General features: G+C 42.9%; 1 protein-coding gene across 1 annotated transcript; it reads right to left on the bottom strand.

The window, feature by feature from the left end:
- Positions 1-4,327: 4,327 nt before the first annotated feature.
- CBLL1 (Cbl proto-oncogene like 1) lies at positions 4,328-13,735 on the bottom strand. The gene is given in 7 exon segments (XM_036401148.2): positions 4,328-8,459; positions 8,461-8,836; positions 9,344-9,417; positions 10,234-10,317; positions 10,566-10,666; positions 11,006-11,173; positions 13,706-13,735. Coding segments are annotated over 7 exon segments (1,482 nt in total). The 5' UTR covers positions 13,719-13,735; the 3' UTR covers positions 4,328-7,793.
- Between the last annotated feature and the right edge of the window lie 648 nt (positions 13,736-14,383).

Here is a 14,383-nt window from a genome sequence, read left to right as displayed (position 1 = left end):
CAGCTTAAAGAGTCTACTCTGATACACTGCACAACTGCTGTCAATTAACCCCTGCTGCAAGTCTAAGGCTTGAAGATGAACTACATCACAACCTTCAAAGAACACCCAATGCCCACAGTGACAGAACTTTTAATTTCTCATAGCAAGTGCTAGAGGTATAAAAATCTTCAGCCTAGAGGAAAATGGAACCATTCCTGGAGTCTGAAAGAAACAGCACTCTGAAATCACAAGAGTTTTTAGTTTTCAAAGCCTAGTTTCGACTTTCAGTTGAGCTGGGGTAGCCAGAAATGTGCATTTGGACTTGAAGAAGGGCTGAAGGGAAGGACAAAGTGTTCTGGACTACAGTTTTTATCTTCAGAGTATACAAGTGTTAAAAACAAAATCTGTTAAATATTTTCATCTTTTTTTAATTATTTTTTTAATCTGGAGTTATCTGATGAGAACCAAGCTGGGAGACAGTATTAAAATTGAGGAGATTTTGAATATAGAAAGAATTAGGTGAGCTTGAAGACAGAAGTAGACAAGTTCAGCTTTCAGGAAACACTCATGCAATTTGAAGATGAATAACAAGCTGTGCTTCTGTGGTGGGTGATCATGTGCCTGACGTGGTGTGGGAGACGTGGCCCTCAGTGGCATCACAGGGATGCTGCTTCCTGCAGACACCAGAGGGAAGGTGAGCAGCTGCTCACAGCAGCCACTGCTCTTCTGAGTGTGCCACAGCAGAGTGGCACACGCACTGTCAAGTACGTGCCATGTGCCAGATACTCAGCACAGCAGTACCTGAAGACAGGTACAATTAGCACACTGCCAAAGTGCCCTTCCAATGCAGCCTTCCAAAAAACATAGAGTGAGACACAACAGATTTTCCAGAACAAGAAAGTGATTTGGTCACCACAATATAGAAAAGACATGAAACTATCAGAGAGTGTCCAAAGGAGGGCAACAAAGATGGTGAAGGACCTTGAGGAGAAGCTGTATGAGGAGTGGCTGAGGTCACTTGGGCTGTTCAGGCTGGGGGAGACTGAGGGGAGACCTCGCTGCAGTTACAACTTCCTCATGAGGGGAAGAGGACAGATCCTGATCTTTTCTGGTGGTGACCAGGGACAGGACCAGAGGGAGTGGCCTGAAGTTGTGCTGGGGGAGGTTTAGATTGAATATTAGGAAAGATTTCTTCACCCAGAGGGTGGTTGGGCACTGGAACAGGCTCCCCAGGGCACTGGTCACAGCACCAGCCTGACAGAGCTCAATGCTCTCAGGCACATGGAGTGACATGAAGGGATGGTGCAGGGCCAGGTGTTGGACTTGATGATCCTTATGAGTCCCTTCCAACCCAGCACATTCTGTGATTCTGTGGTACTGGGCAATGCACAGGGGAAATTTCACTCTAAATAGTCTGAACTTCAGGACTGAGCTCTCCAGTTCAAGAAGAGCTGTAAATGAAGAAAATTGTTATGAGATCAAGTGTAAACGAAGAAAGTTGTAATGAGGATCTTTGTAAAATGGAGAGCCTGTATCTAAGGACTGGCAAAAAAAGAAATAGATACAGGGATTTAACCTAGGACAGAGGAAAAGTTATGCAAGATAAAAAAATAATATTGTCCTGTAAGGGGAAAAAAAAACCAACTGGAGAAACTTAAACATGAACAAGATACTAGAAGATGGTTCCTCATTTTTACAATGGTGAGATCCTTTTAAAGCTAGAACAAGAGGAGCAAAAAGCTAAACTGCTTTTAGGATGAGATGTAAACATGTTCATGAAAACCATGATACCACATCATACCAGTGTAATCTGACCTGTCAGACTCAAGCTGCTCTTTTCAGTCCTGTGTTCACATGCACCTATACAGACCCAGGCACACATCCTATCAAAAGCAATATATGAAGTGTAGTATCTGGTGGAATACCACATGCTGCACTTCAAAAACATATGGGATTTTTTGTTAGGCTTCAGGTTAATGAAAAAAAGTATTATTTTCTAAATTGTATGTCTCAGAACAACTCATTTCTATACTAATGACTCTTCTGACACAGCACAGTGCCACACAGGATCAATCCCCTTTCAAAACTACTCACCTTCTCTAAATGGACATGGTGCATAGACACCCTTGGCCAGAGAGCCTTGCACTCCCATGTCACACATCCCTAGCAGCAACTTGACATGTTCTTAAATCACCCTACTCCTTCTTTTTCAATGTTGATACCAGCAGCAATTGTACTTCTGATGCTTTATGAGATATTCCCTCCAGGTACTGGTTATTTCTGCAACTCTCTGTTATTCCAACACCAGCATTTTTCTGGGCAGTTTACTCTCATGCAGATGATAGCATCTTGTGGGATACTGTGCTGATGCAGATTTACTGCTTTATTTTTGAGACAGGGACTTTCAGAAACCCAGCTATTTAGATTTCTAAATATCCTGCACTGGTTGCTGTTGCTGCTCAGTTAGAACACTACCATATACTGTGTTTTAGTAATTTGCTCAGGAATTAAGCAAAAAGGCAAATTCCATACCTGCTTTTCGGAAAACCTGACAGGTTTATAATTTCTCATCACATATCCTGAGCCTGTATCTCTTCAGCACAGTACAGAGACTTTGTAACTAAATAACAATTTTATAGCCAGCAAGAGGGATGGAAAATAGAGAAGCCAGAGAGCCAGTGATGCTCAAGCCTACTCTCAAGCTTGATTATCACTTTGTGGTGCAATGTGAAATACAGAAACAAAAAATTAGAAGTGTTTATTCAAGGTCTTAGGCCCAATGGAGAGCGGATTGTAACACACAAACCTGAGTTTTTTTCAATTTCAAACTGAGTTCCTATTAAGGGAGAAGTATCCTTAAGCACTTCCTTACTGAAATGATACTCACAGCTCCCTATTCCTCATCCCTGTGCTGAAAGTGGAGAATTTGTTTTCTCAGTCTATATGCATTGCTCCCTTCTGCTTCCTAAGAAGATGCCTGAAAGTTTACCTGGCCCAGAAATGGCAAAGGACAAATTGAGCAACAATCATCAGCACTTATGTGATTTTATTTACTGGAGGAAATAATTCACCATAAATTATCTTGGAGGTGTGTTCAAACATTGACTTTCACAAATAAAACTGAAGAAAACCCTTGATGACTGACACACTTGCTTCTATTTAGTTACTCATTTGGGGTTTTTTCCCTAAGTAGTTCTGCTAAAGTTCTTTTGTGAAACATTACTGCACAAAAATGGAAACATTCCTGCTGCCCACAGACATTAGCACTCTTCCCATTACCAGAAGTGTGTTACAATGAGCCTTACTGCCACTCAGGAATCCCTTCAATTGTACTATCAAAATTGCTCACTAAAGTTTCATCATGACTGAGCTGATTTACCAGCTTCCTGCTGCTATTCCACCCACACATTTCTGGATGTATGCTGCATTTTTAATACTTTAATCTCTTGCACTCATTAACTGAGTCTACACTGAAAATAAATTAAAAAAAAAAAAGAAAAAACACCAACAAATTAATGCCTCATACTCAAGAGAATAAAGAGATCCCATTTAGAGTAGGAAAAGTTTCTAAAGTTGGTGTCTCATGGCTAAGTCAAGACTAAAAGGGGATTTAAACATCATTATTTTCACTTGTACTGCCCAAACATATTCAGCCAGTTCAGCCTGCAAACTGGTCAGTGTGAATCACTAGTGTGAGTATAACACATCTGAACACAGTGCAAAAGCTCACAATTGTGAAGGGACAATTACTGTATCAAGATGATTTATGAATTGCTAAGAATTGTTTTTAACACCATAAATACAAAGGGAAATACAACTTGTATAATACTGATATTTACTTTAGAAGTGTAATCAGGATGGAAATGAATCCAAACCTTGCACATTTCTCTGCTGCACTGGACTCTGTGTCATACACACAAAAAGTTCAAACTTATTTCCCATACATTGAATATTCCATGGCAGCTCCAATGCACTGTGCTCCTCTGGGACCTTCTGCTGTGAACCTGGGCCTTCTTTTGTCAGCAGCCCAGCAATGCACACAGAGAGAAACAACTCAAATTCAGACACAAGTTTTACAGAACAGAAAACAGTTTAAGAAGAGAGGGGTGTGTTCAGACTTGATCCACAAGGAAAGCATATCCACAAATGTGTTTTTGAGAACACCTGTCTTCCACTAAGGGGGAGATAGTTTCCTCCCTTCTATGTGTGCAAATTCAAAAGTGGAGTTAGGTAATAATGGAGTTACTTCCACTTCAGTTTGTAACAGTTTTTGACAGTCTTTGAGAGCAGGAAGTGAAAAGAAGTGGAAAATTCATCCAGTAAGGTTTTATAATTCTCTTGGATCAGATTTAAAAAAAATAATTCACAGTTTTAATTCTTCTTTTTAGAAGAAAAATATGACTTATCACATGTAGGTAACCAGTCTTTAAGTTAACAGTATTAAAAAAACCCCACCACAAACAGAAAGCATAGTTCACATCTAGTCCCCTGGTTATAAAGTATGCATGGCTGCAGGCAACTCTTGAAGCAAAGTTAGAGATAGGATCAAGGAGAAAGTGTAAGGAGACAAGCATCTAAACCACAGGTGTTTTCAGGCCATGTGCTGGTGTCCTTTCATTCTTTCCATGGTGAAACCATCTCAAACTCTTTTTCATTGCTTACGTGACATTGTTAGAGGAACCTGCAATGGCTGACAAATTTAAATGTCAGAGTTCTCTTTCAAACCTGAGATCTGCTTGGCAATGCTTTGGGAAGGCGATCACTGCCACAGACAAGGAGATTTATTCAAAACAAATGCAATCAATTAAATTCAAATGTTTGTCTTTACAGTAAGAAGGAATCCAAAGAAATCACATCTCACCATTTCTCACTCTGTCAATTACATAGTTAAATACAACACATGAATTCTGTAACCTCTCAGTAAAATGACCAGGTATTTATAAAAAAAAACCAACCCAACCATCAAATCATGGGAAAAAAACAGCCTAAAACATACATAAAACCCATAAACAAACTGAAAAGACAGTTAACACAGGGTTTCAAGCAGAGGAAGCATTTTTAAACTTTGTAAATATGGAAACATCAACAGTGCCCTTAGTTACATAGGTAATAGATTTATATATATAATCTAATCCAGATTTAATAATTAAAAAAATATATTTAAGTCTTCCTCTTAAAAGACAACATAGAAATTTGACTCAAGTCCAAGACCTGCCTACATAGGATGACTTTTCAGCTAAGTTCTCTATCACACACTTTTGGTCCATGGTCATTAACCAGCTCAAGGGATCCCACTGATTTTTTTGGGTAACACATCATTGTCCCTATGATATATGTCACCTTTGTTTCAAATACAGAGAAAAAAATTCTCACACACTGTCTACAGTGACAATGATAGAGATACATTCATCTTCTGTGCTTCTTGATAGAGCAAAGACTGCTGTTTTCCCTTAATCGATCTGCCTCAGCATTTTCAGGAAAGCACTTTAACAGTCACGTCAAGAATAGCTTTGGACACAGAAATATCTTGAACTCTTCATCTGGGTTAAGAGAACGTGTAACAGAAGCTTGCAGCCTGACTTACTTCAAAAACCCAGCAGGGTGGAAAGCGTGGCCTCATCTCCTCACCACCTGTGCCTGTGGGTAGTGGCTCATTCCAGAATGTCAGATTTCCCAAACCCAGAGCAGGGGTGAAGTGGAGCACAGCCCTCCCTGCGTGTCCAGCACAGGCAGCTGGGGCCCTCGAGCCCCTGTGACACAGCTGTGCTGCTGGGCCTCGGCTTGGCTGGGCAGAGCCAAAGGACAAGGATCAGACATGCAGCTTTCCTCAGATGAAGCCAGCGTGCTGTAACACGAATGTGCCTCCTCCCAGGCAACTTCACAGTGACAGAAGGGGTCCTGAAAAGTTCCTCATGTGTTTGTTAGTTACTGAAAGAAAAGAATGCTGGCAGAGACATTTTGCTTTGCCTTCACAAGCATAGAAACAGTAAATTTTCAACCAGCCCATTTCATAGCACACTATCACAATCAGCCTCTTTTTCTTCACCACTGTATTTTATTTAAAATTACTTAGTTTTCAGAGCAACCAAACCAAATAACTCTCTCTTAGAAAGAAGTATGTTACAGCTAAGCAGATTTTCAAGCAGTTGACACTTACTGGCCATTTGCATATCCTGGAATTTATCTGTATCCCATCTCTAAAGAAGGTTTTACTTGAAAGGCAGTTCAAAAGATTTGGCCACAAGAAATCAATGGCAGTCAAGAACAGAATAAATCTAAAGAGCCCTTGCTCTACCAATTAAAAATATGAAGTTTAGACATAAAAATACAAAATTTGGAATGTTGCACTGTCACAGCTCTTTCATAAATTTAACACTTATGATTCTGGAAAAGAATTTTCACAAAATAAAAAGTAACACTGAGGCTTTAAGATGGCTCAGATTATCTGAGAACAGTAGGAAACTACAAACTTTTAAAAAATCCCAAAGGTCTTAATCTAAAAGCACCACTGCCAGAAATGTGGCATTTGGAAAAACAATGGTTCAGTGCAAATACTTATAAGAAATGGAAAGATAAACACTCCAACCAACAGACAGTACTGTCTTGTTAGTGTCTGCTTCTGTTACCAGCTGCACTAAAAAGGAACCTTCTCATTTTATATTATGTTTCTCTTTAAATGTATTCTCACAAAACAAAAATTTTGGACAAAAACAGAACTAAAAGCCTGCTGATATTGCTAGTTTTTGAGAAAAGCAAAACACCTAATGACTGACTGATCAACTAAACCTGTATCACAAAATCAAAGCAGATAAATAATGTGTACCTTTTTATTTCTACACATGGGATTTCAGATCACTTTTCTCATGTTATCCAAATGGGAAGTTCTCCTACTGTACACATTATATAAAGTGAGAGAGGCAAGTGACTTCCCTGCCTAAAAGAAGCTGCTTTTCATGGACACGGCAAGCCAGTTCACAGCCACTTCCACACAAACACAGCCATAGGTGAACACAGTAGTTTGAATTCAACTCCACTGAGCAGCTTACATGTAAACAGAACCTTCTGAATCAAAACTAGCTTTAAAACAAACTCCAAAAACTCAAACAAAAAAACCCAGAATACATGGTTTCATGTCATGCCCAAAGCTCTATCTTTGATAGATTCATTTTGATGCATAAAGAAAAAAGTGGAAAAGCTGGAATGTGGTAAATGCAGAATTCTCCATGTCTGATTTCTAGTGCCAAGAATTCATTACAGCCTGAAATCCTCATGAGTAACGGTAAATGGCAGTAGGAGAAATATTAAAGTTCCTTTAATATTTCACTACACTGCTGTTTGGAAGGTATACGTGTTGAAATGGTGTCCCAGAACTACGTGTATGTTAACTTCATATAAAAACTCACCACATTTACAACCATATTTCAATTTAATTATTGTACACAGGTTAACAAAAACACTGGGTTTAACAAAAACAATATTCAGAATGGTACAACACGTGTTCATCTTCTCCAGGAAATAATATTACAAGTGATCATCTTAGGACAATTTAGCCACGCTAGCAACAGGAGTTCTGTTAAAATGCAACTGTGGTCTACTAAGCCACTTATTTTAGCACTACAGAGTATTTGAAGTTAAGAGTCCTACGGCCAAGGCTTAAAAATCATTTAAGATTCAAACCTCAAAATGTCTTACAGTCAAAATGACAGTATTCTTAAAAAAACCACAACAAAATAACCCCAAAACAATTAATTAAAAGGCTTCTGTATTTAGTTTTATCCTCTTCATGGCATTCTCTATTCATACAGTTGCTTGTATCATTGGTAATAGGGTCTGTATCTGGCTTGATCAGGGTGATGTGGTCCAGGAAGGGGGGCCTGAGCAGGAGGCCCTTGCATCCTGGGAGGTGGAGGCGGCCCCCTTGGAGCTGGCCATATCCCTGGACTCATTCCCCCAGGCTGCGTGAAAGGGGGACTAAGAGTTCCTTGATCTTCACTGAACTGTGGCAAAGAGTTGGGGTTATAGTGGTGGGGAGGGGGAGCATTGACATTTACAGGTGGGCCTCCGTGCTGCGGGGGGGGAGGTCCCGGAGGAGGATGGTTCATGTAGGGCGGCATCTGGGCAATGATGTGTCCGGGCGGCGGCGTGATGGGCGGCGGGGCAGAGGTCATGGGGGGCGGCGGCGCCTGGCTGTACACCATGTGGGGCGTGCCTGCCGCCTGCGGAGGGTGCTGCAGCGGGTGGCTGATGGGCGGCGGCGGCGGCGGGGGCGGCGCATAGTGCTGCTGGGGAGGCATGATGTGATGAGGGTGCGACACCACCGGCTGACCCTGGTACTCGGGATGATGGTGAGCAGGCGCGGGCGCCGGCGGGGGCGGCTCTCGAGCGCCCGAGTTGGAATCATCCTGGATGGGGACAGTGATTAGGTTGCTGTGTTTCCTCGTGGAGATGCGGAAGGTGTCCTGACTGACGGGGCGGGGGGGGCGGCGGGGCCATGGACATCTCTGCGGGAGGAGCACGGATGTCCTCGTGGGGCTGGTTGTAGTGCTCGTGTGGCACGTGCTGCAGAGGAGGAGGTGGCATCATGATGTGCTGCTTGGGCGGAATGTGGCTCATGTGGTGCTTCTCGGGGGGCATCATGAAACGCTCGGGAATCTCGGCCGGCGGCGGGGCGATAGGAGGGTGTACGGGTTCGATGGGGGGACGAGTAACAGGCTTGCCAGCTCTCATGTGACGGTGGTTGATGTGAGCTTGTAAGTCCCTCTGTGACAGGTAAGTTCTCTTGCATCCTTGAACAATGCTGCACATGAAGAGAGACCCTCGGACACACTGCTCGATTCGCTGCACAGGTTCGTTACAGCTAAATTAAAAGAGAATATTGATTTATTGTCATCACATGCATTCTCCCTTGTTAACATAATTAGCCAAATTAGAACTGACAATTTTGCCCCACTGCAGCAATGAAAGAAACTTTTCAATGATTTTGAAGTTTACCTAGTTTATAAATATCGAAATGTAACTATGAAAGAACATAAAAATGTCATGAGGTAGAATTTTTAAATAGCATCTCTCAAACAAATTCTTCTGTGCATTAAAACATAACACAAGTCATTTTCACTAAGTAAATCAAACTGCCATTAATTCCTTTTTAAATTACAGCAGTAACAGGTTACCTACCCAAAACCAACAAAGTAAACACTGATCTCTTACAATCCCAAAATATGGAATAGAAACAAGAAAGTTCAGAGCACACTACTGCCTCTGCTAAAAGTACATAAAAAAGAGTCATGTTAATAGAGTACCTGAAATAAGATATTTAAGTTACTTTCTTACATTTCCTTTAATAAGAGATCTTGAGATAACTTACCCTGGACACATCTTGTCTCCCTTTTTCTCGTGTAGTATAGCACAGTCATAGCAGAAAACATGCTTGCAAGGTATCTAGAAATAAAACATTTCTCTTAAGACATCATGTATAAGTGTCTGTGTCATTCTGCAGACTACAGTTCCTCCCTCCAGTACACAGCTTATAATAAAATAACTAAGTTACCTATGAGGTGAACAAACATAGCAGTGGTTAACACTTTACAGCATCTTTGCACAGAAACCTTCTAGAACAGTTTATGCTGAGTTTGGGGTTTTTTGGAGTAGTGTTGTTTGGGGTAAAGTGTAAAAAGTGTAAAAAACATTGGCAGAAGTTTGAGTCTTGCACTATTACCAACACTGAACTTTCACAGAAGCTGCATATGCAATCTGATTACACTTGTCTTGCTGGCAAGGAAGGAAAGTTTTAAAAGCATTAACTGCCATTAAGTCAGATGCTGAAGCCTGTTACATCACACTTATAAATCTAAATTAATCTCAGGTATTTTTAAGGGTACATAAAAAAGTGAACAGTGTTTTCTAACTTCACTGCAAGTCTTCAACTGAGATAAAAAGCTTATTTTCAAACCTAAGTGGTGTAAGGTCAAAACCCCAGAAACTGAAGGTTTTTTCCTTTGTCATGGTGTTCTGTTTTTTGTTTAACATTTTCAGGCTTACTTTATTGAATCAGGGGGTAAAGCAAAATCAGTCAGACAGATGGAACAAAAACACCTGAGCAGTGAAGGCTTCCAGCTCCATCCTGGTACTATTCTGCTGTTTATTCAGATGCCTGTTGAAATCAGTGATCTCTAGAAGCCTCATACAGACACAGTAAAACCTCATTTTACCCAAAGGGAAACCATGGCTGCATCTTCCACTGGAAATTTCACTCACCATGCGTCCATACATTTTGATGGGCAATCCACACTTATCACAGAAATGGACTGGTGTATCATCCTTCTCGCCCAGCAAGTTTATCTGGTAGGTCAGAGAAAGGGGTGAGAAAACAAACCCTAACATCACTAAAGCGTCTCATTTCAATTATCATCAACAGACCCATTATTTCTGAATTAGTTGAAAAGGAAGCAAGAACGCCACAAATAGGAGAAAGCAGAGGATGTAATTTTAGGCAGAACAAAAATAACTGAAAAACTTTTAATTAACAAAGTATCTACCAGGACTATCTACAACTTGGTATGAAACACAGGCAAGATTCATGACTTTACCTTATAATCCCAAAAAATGGGTCCAGGAAATCTCCTTTGATTGCCAAACATTTCGCCTCCTTTACATTCGTATCGCTCCTCCTTGTTATAATCAAATTCTTCTGTGGAAAGGAGAAAGAGAAGAAAGACACGAGCCAACCACAACACTTTCGTAACTGACACCAGCTGCTATTAAGAGCATGGGTCATTTTTACTGAAATCATCAAAAATGCCACAGCACTTCCAATCTGCTGAGCCCATTCTACAGAAAGGCAGAACCAAAGTAGTAAGACAGCCTTTTTTGGAAATGGGCACCACTGAAGCCCTACAGTGCAGCAGTACTTGCAGATTTGAAACTTGCTTTGTGTTTGGACAGAACCCTGGACTTTTCAGTCTCTAAGTCTCAAACAATGCTGTGGAATAATACACTTCCCTACTATAAGGAATTTACATGAATTTACCTTCATCACCAGCTTGTGTCTTCGCAGGCATCCTGTTCATATTCCTTGGAGTTCGAGGTGCAGGTTTGGTTTTATTGGTCTGTTTTGAAATAAGCTTTATAGGGATTCTTCTACGGACATCAAGACCACCCAATGATCCTGAACTATTTGTTCCTTGCAAATCATTGTCTGTGAAAGAAAAATTTTGAAAGTATAGATTTTTTAAATTTATCTAGTAGTCTCTAAAGAGGCTAAATATTAACAGAAATGTTTTAAGAAATATTATTTTTAAAGCTTGCTTAAGATTCCTACAACATACCAAAATTTAATCACTACAAATAGGTATCTTCACAGACAATTTATTCCAGAAATCATGACAAAAAACTGTTTTGTGACCAGCAACAAATTTAGGAAATCTAGTTTAAAAATAAAGCTATTAAAATAACCTAGCCAGTCACACATTTTTCCACAACAGAAACATTAACCTTATAGCTTTTCTCACAGTGTGAAGAGCACTGGAGAGTCAATTCTTTGTACAACCTTGATTACACAGAATTTCTTATGTGAAAAGATAATTTTTACAATTTATGTATATTATTTATTAAAGTAGGAAGGAAACTAGTTCGTATATTAACTCAACATCTTGATATATCACTTGGAAAAAAAGTAGCACAAAAATACTGGTACTTAGGAATATGTAATTGTATCTTTCCTAAACTGAAAATTACTGTTCCCAGCTATATACAAAATTCTCCTTAACCAGATTTACATCTAAGTACCAGGGCAAACAAAGCAAGAAACAGCCTGACATATGCATCAGCAGGTACAGGCTCCGAGAGATAACATAGACCAGGTAATGCAACAAGGAACACCAATGAGGAGACATAACTCCCTCAACCTCCAGCAAGTATATCTGAAACCACCCCACAGCACCTCATTCATACAAAAATGAAGTTACATCCTTCACAGATCTTCCCAGCTCACTGGGATTTTAACTGAAAATGCCACAGGTGTTTCAAAGCAGGGCATGCTCAGTCTGGAAGGGGTGAGCCCCGAGCAGTTCCAGCCCCACAGTTCCACAGCCCTGGAATGACTGCAGAGGCCCCAAAGGACACTGAAATTAGGGGTTCATTAGTGTAATTCTGCACAATGCCTCACCAACTGCTGCCTCTCAAAGCCTGTAACCACCACACACAATGCAACAAGTAGAAGGAAAACCAAGAAAAAACGGGATAGCCCTCAGTTTTTCAGCAGCTGCCAGCAAAGCTAGGAAATGTGTCAGCTGCAAAGTGGGACTGCGCCCTGACAGTCCTGTACCTCCAAATCATCACAAGCCCTCAGTTTCCGCAGACAGATCAAACTCCTCTTAGAACTATGGTTGACAGTTTCATTCTAAAAGGCAATATAAAAAAAGGCAAAACCAATAAAACTGGTTTTCACTTCTGGTCATTTGTTATTTCTTTCAGCTGTCCAGAACCTGCAAACACTCAACTGTGTCATCAGGCTTCCCCAGGGAGTGCTTGACCAAGGCATCAGAGGTAAAGCCACTTCTTTTCCACATGTTGGGAAATTCTGTTTTCTACCAGAATACACAAAACCACAGCACCATAAACCACAAACAGTCTCTGCAGCAACTCAGTCCATCTGCAAATAGGGATAACTAAAAAGAATTTTAAAAATCAAAAACCTAATTAGTTAATCCACTGAACTGCCAAATAGGTTCTGTCACTTTTCCTCCTTATATCCTTTCAAGACAGGAATATTTACATGAGTTAGCTGTAATTAACCCAAACTAGGAAGTTTATTAGTGACTCATGCTTCATGGAAGGATAATAAATTCCAGTCAGCAGGAGCATAATTTGTGGGATTATGTCCAGAAAAAACTACGACAAACATACCAAACTTGTTGAGACTACCTAAAGAAGTTCTAATTAGAGGTGATGCAACCTACTGAAATGTCACCTTCATCAACTTAAGTTTTATTTTTGCATTTCCAGCTTTATTAAAATTCACAAATACAGCCCAAATACTTTACACAGATAGAGTCATAACGCAATCTTTTGTAAGGGAAAGGAAAAAAACCTCCAAAACGACCCTAGCACAAAGCCCACGTCCATTCATTTATTCACTGCACTACGCCAGCGCATGAACTAGCAAAGAATCCCAGCTACGCCAGCGCGCTCGCCGGCAAACGACACTCAAACCACGCAACCGAATTTAAGCACACGAGGAAGTTTCCTCTCGGGCCCCAAACAAACACGGAATCAGGAAACACATTATGGGCACCGATGCCGGGAAACGCCGCGGGCAAACGAGCGTCTCTGCCCCACCTCCGGCACGTCACGGCTGCATCCGGTGCTGCGGGCCCGGCACCCGGCCCGGCCGCGCCACCAGCGCCCGCCGCTCCGCCCGGGACGGGACGGGACGGGCCGTGCCGCCGGCAGCGGCCCCTCAGTCCGGCTGAGCGCCCTCGGGGCGGGGGCAGCGCCGGGCGCCGTCGGGCCAAGGTGGCACCGGGGCCGCCGCGCCTGCCCGGGCAGGGAGCAGGCCCCGCGGCGCGCCCGAGCCCCGCCGGCGCTCCCGGGGGCCGGGCCGGGCCCGCCGCCGCCGCCCCTGCGCCGCCCCGCGCCCGCCGGCCCCGCTTGGCCGCTCCCCGCCCGGCGGCGGGCGCGGGCCCGGCGGGCCGGGCTCGGACGGGTCCCCCGGCCTCCCCCTGCTCACCATTGTGGTCCATGATGCGGCGCGGGGCGCTGTGGGAGCGGAAGGGCGCGGCCGGAAGCGGCGGCGGCGCGGGCGGGGCGCGGGCGGCGGGGCCGCGCTGGCCGAGCCCCGGCAGAGCGCTCCGGGCCGGGCCGGGTGCGGCCGAGAGGGAACGCGGCAGCCCCGCGGTGCGGAGCCGCGGCTCGTGGGACTGCGAGGCGGCCCCCTGGGTTTGGGGGAAGGATGGAGTGAGAACATGAGCGGCTCTCTCCGTTCGGGAGCCGCGGAGGCCCCGGCCGGCCCCCTGTGCGGTGCGGGCCTCAGACACTCGGAAGGTGTGAGCGGCATCGCGCTCTCGGCTGCTGCTGGTCAGCCTCAAGTTGTGGCATGGAAATGGCAGATTGCTGACACCCTGTACAAGTGATGGAACAGTGAATCTCCAGAAGCTTCACACCTATAGAGTTCACTAGCTCAGGAGAGGACTTAAATGTTAAATTTAGCATTTTGTAATTCCCGTGTAATTCAGTGCGATGCTGAAGAATAGCACTGAAGAAAGGAAAGAAATAAAAATACAATAAAGTCATAGGTTTTAAGTAGCAAATGGCTTCGAGCAGTCCTTCCACAGCCCTAAAGTACGGGTAACTCTACTCCATGTGCTTCACATGGGTGATTGTCTCACTAAAAGCCTCCCGGGTTGGA

The sequence above is a fragment of the Molothrus ater genome, chromosome 5 (assembly GCF_012460135.2).
Source record: "Molothrus ater isolate BHLD 08-10-18 breed brown headed cowbird chromosome 5, BPBGC_Mater_1.1, whole genome shotgun sequence".
In the NCBI taxonomy this organism is placed as follows: domain Eukaryota; kingdom Metazoa; phylum Chordata; class Aves; order Passeriformes; family Icteridae; genus Molothrus; species Molothrus ater.
Note: the sequence above shows the minus strand (reverse complement) of the source record. Positions and strands in the feature narration are given on the sequence as shown.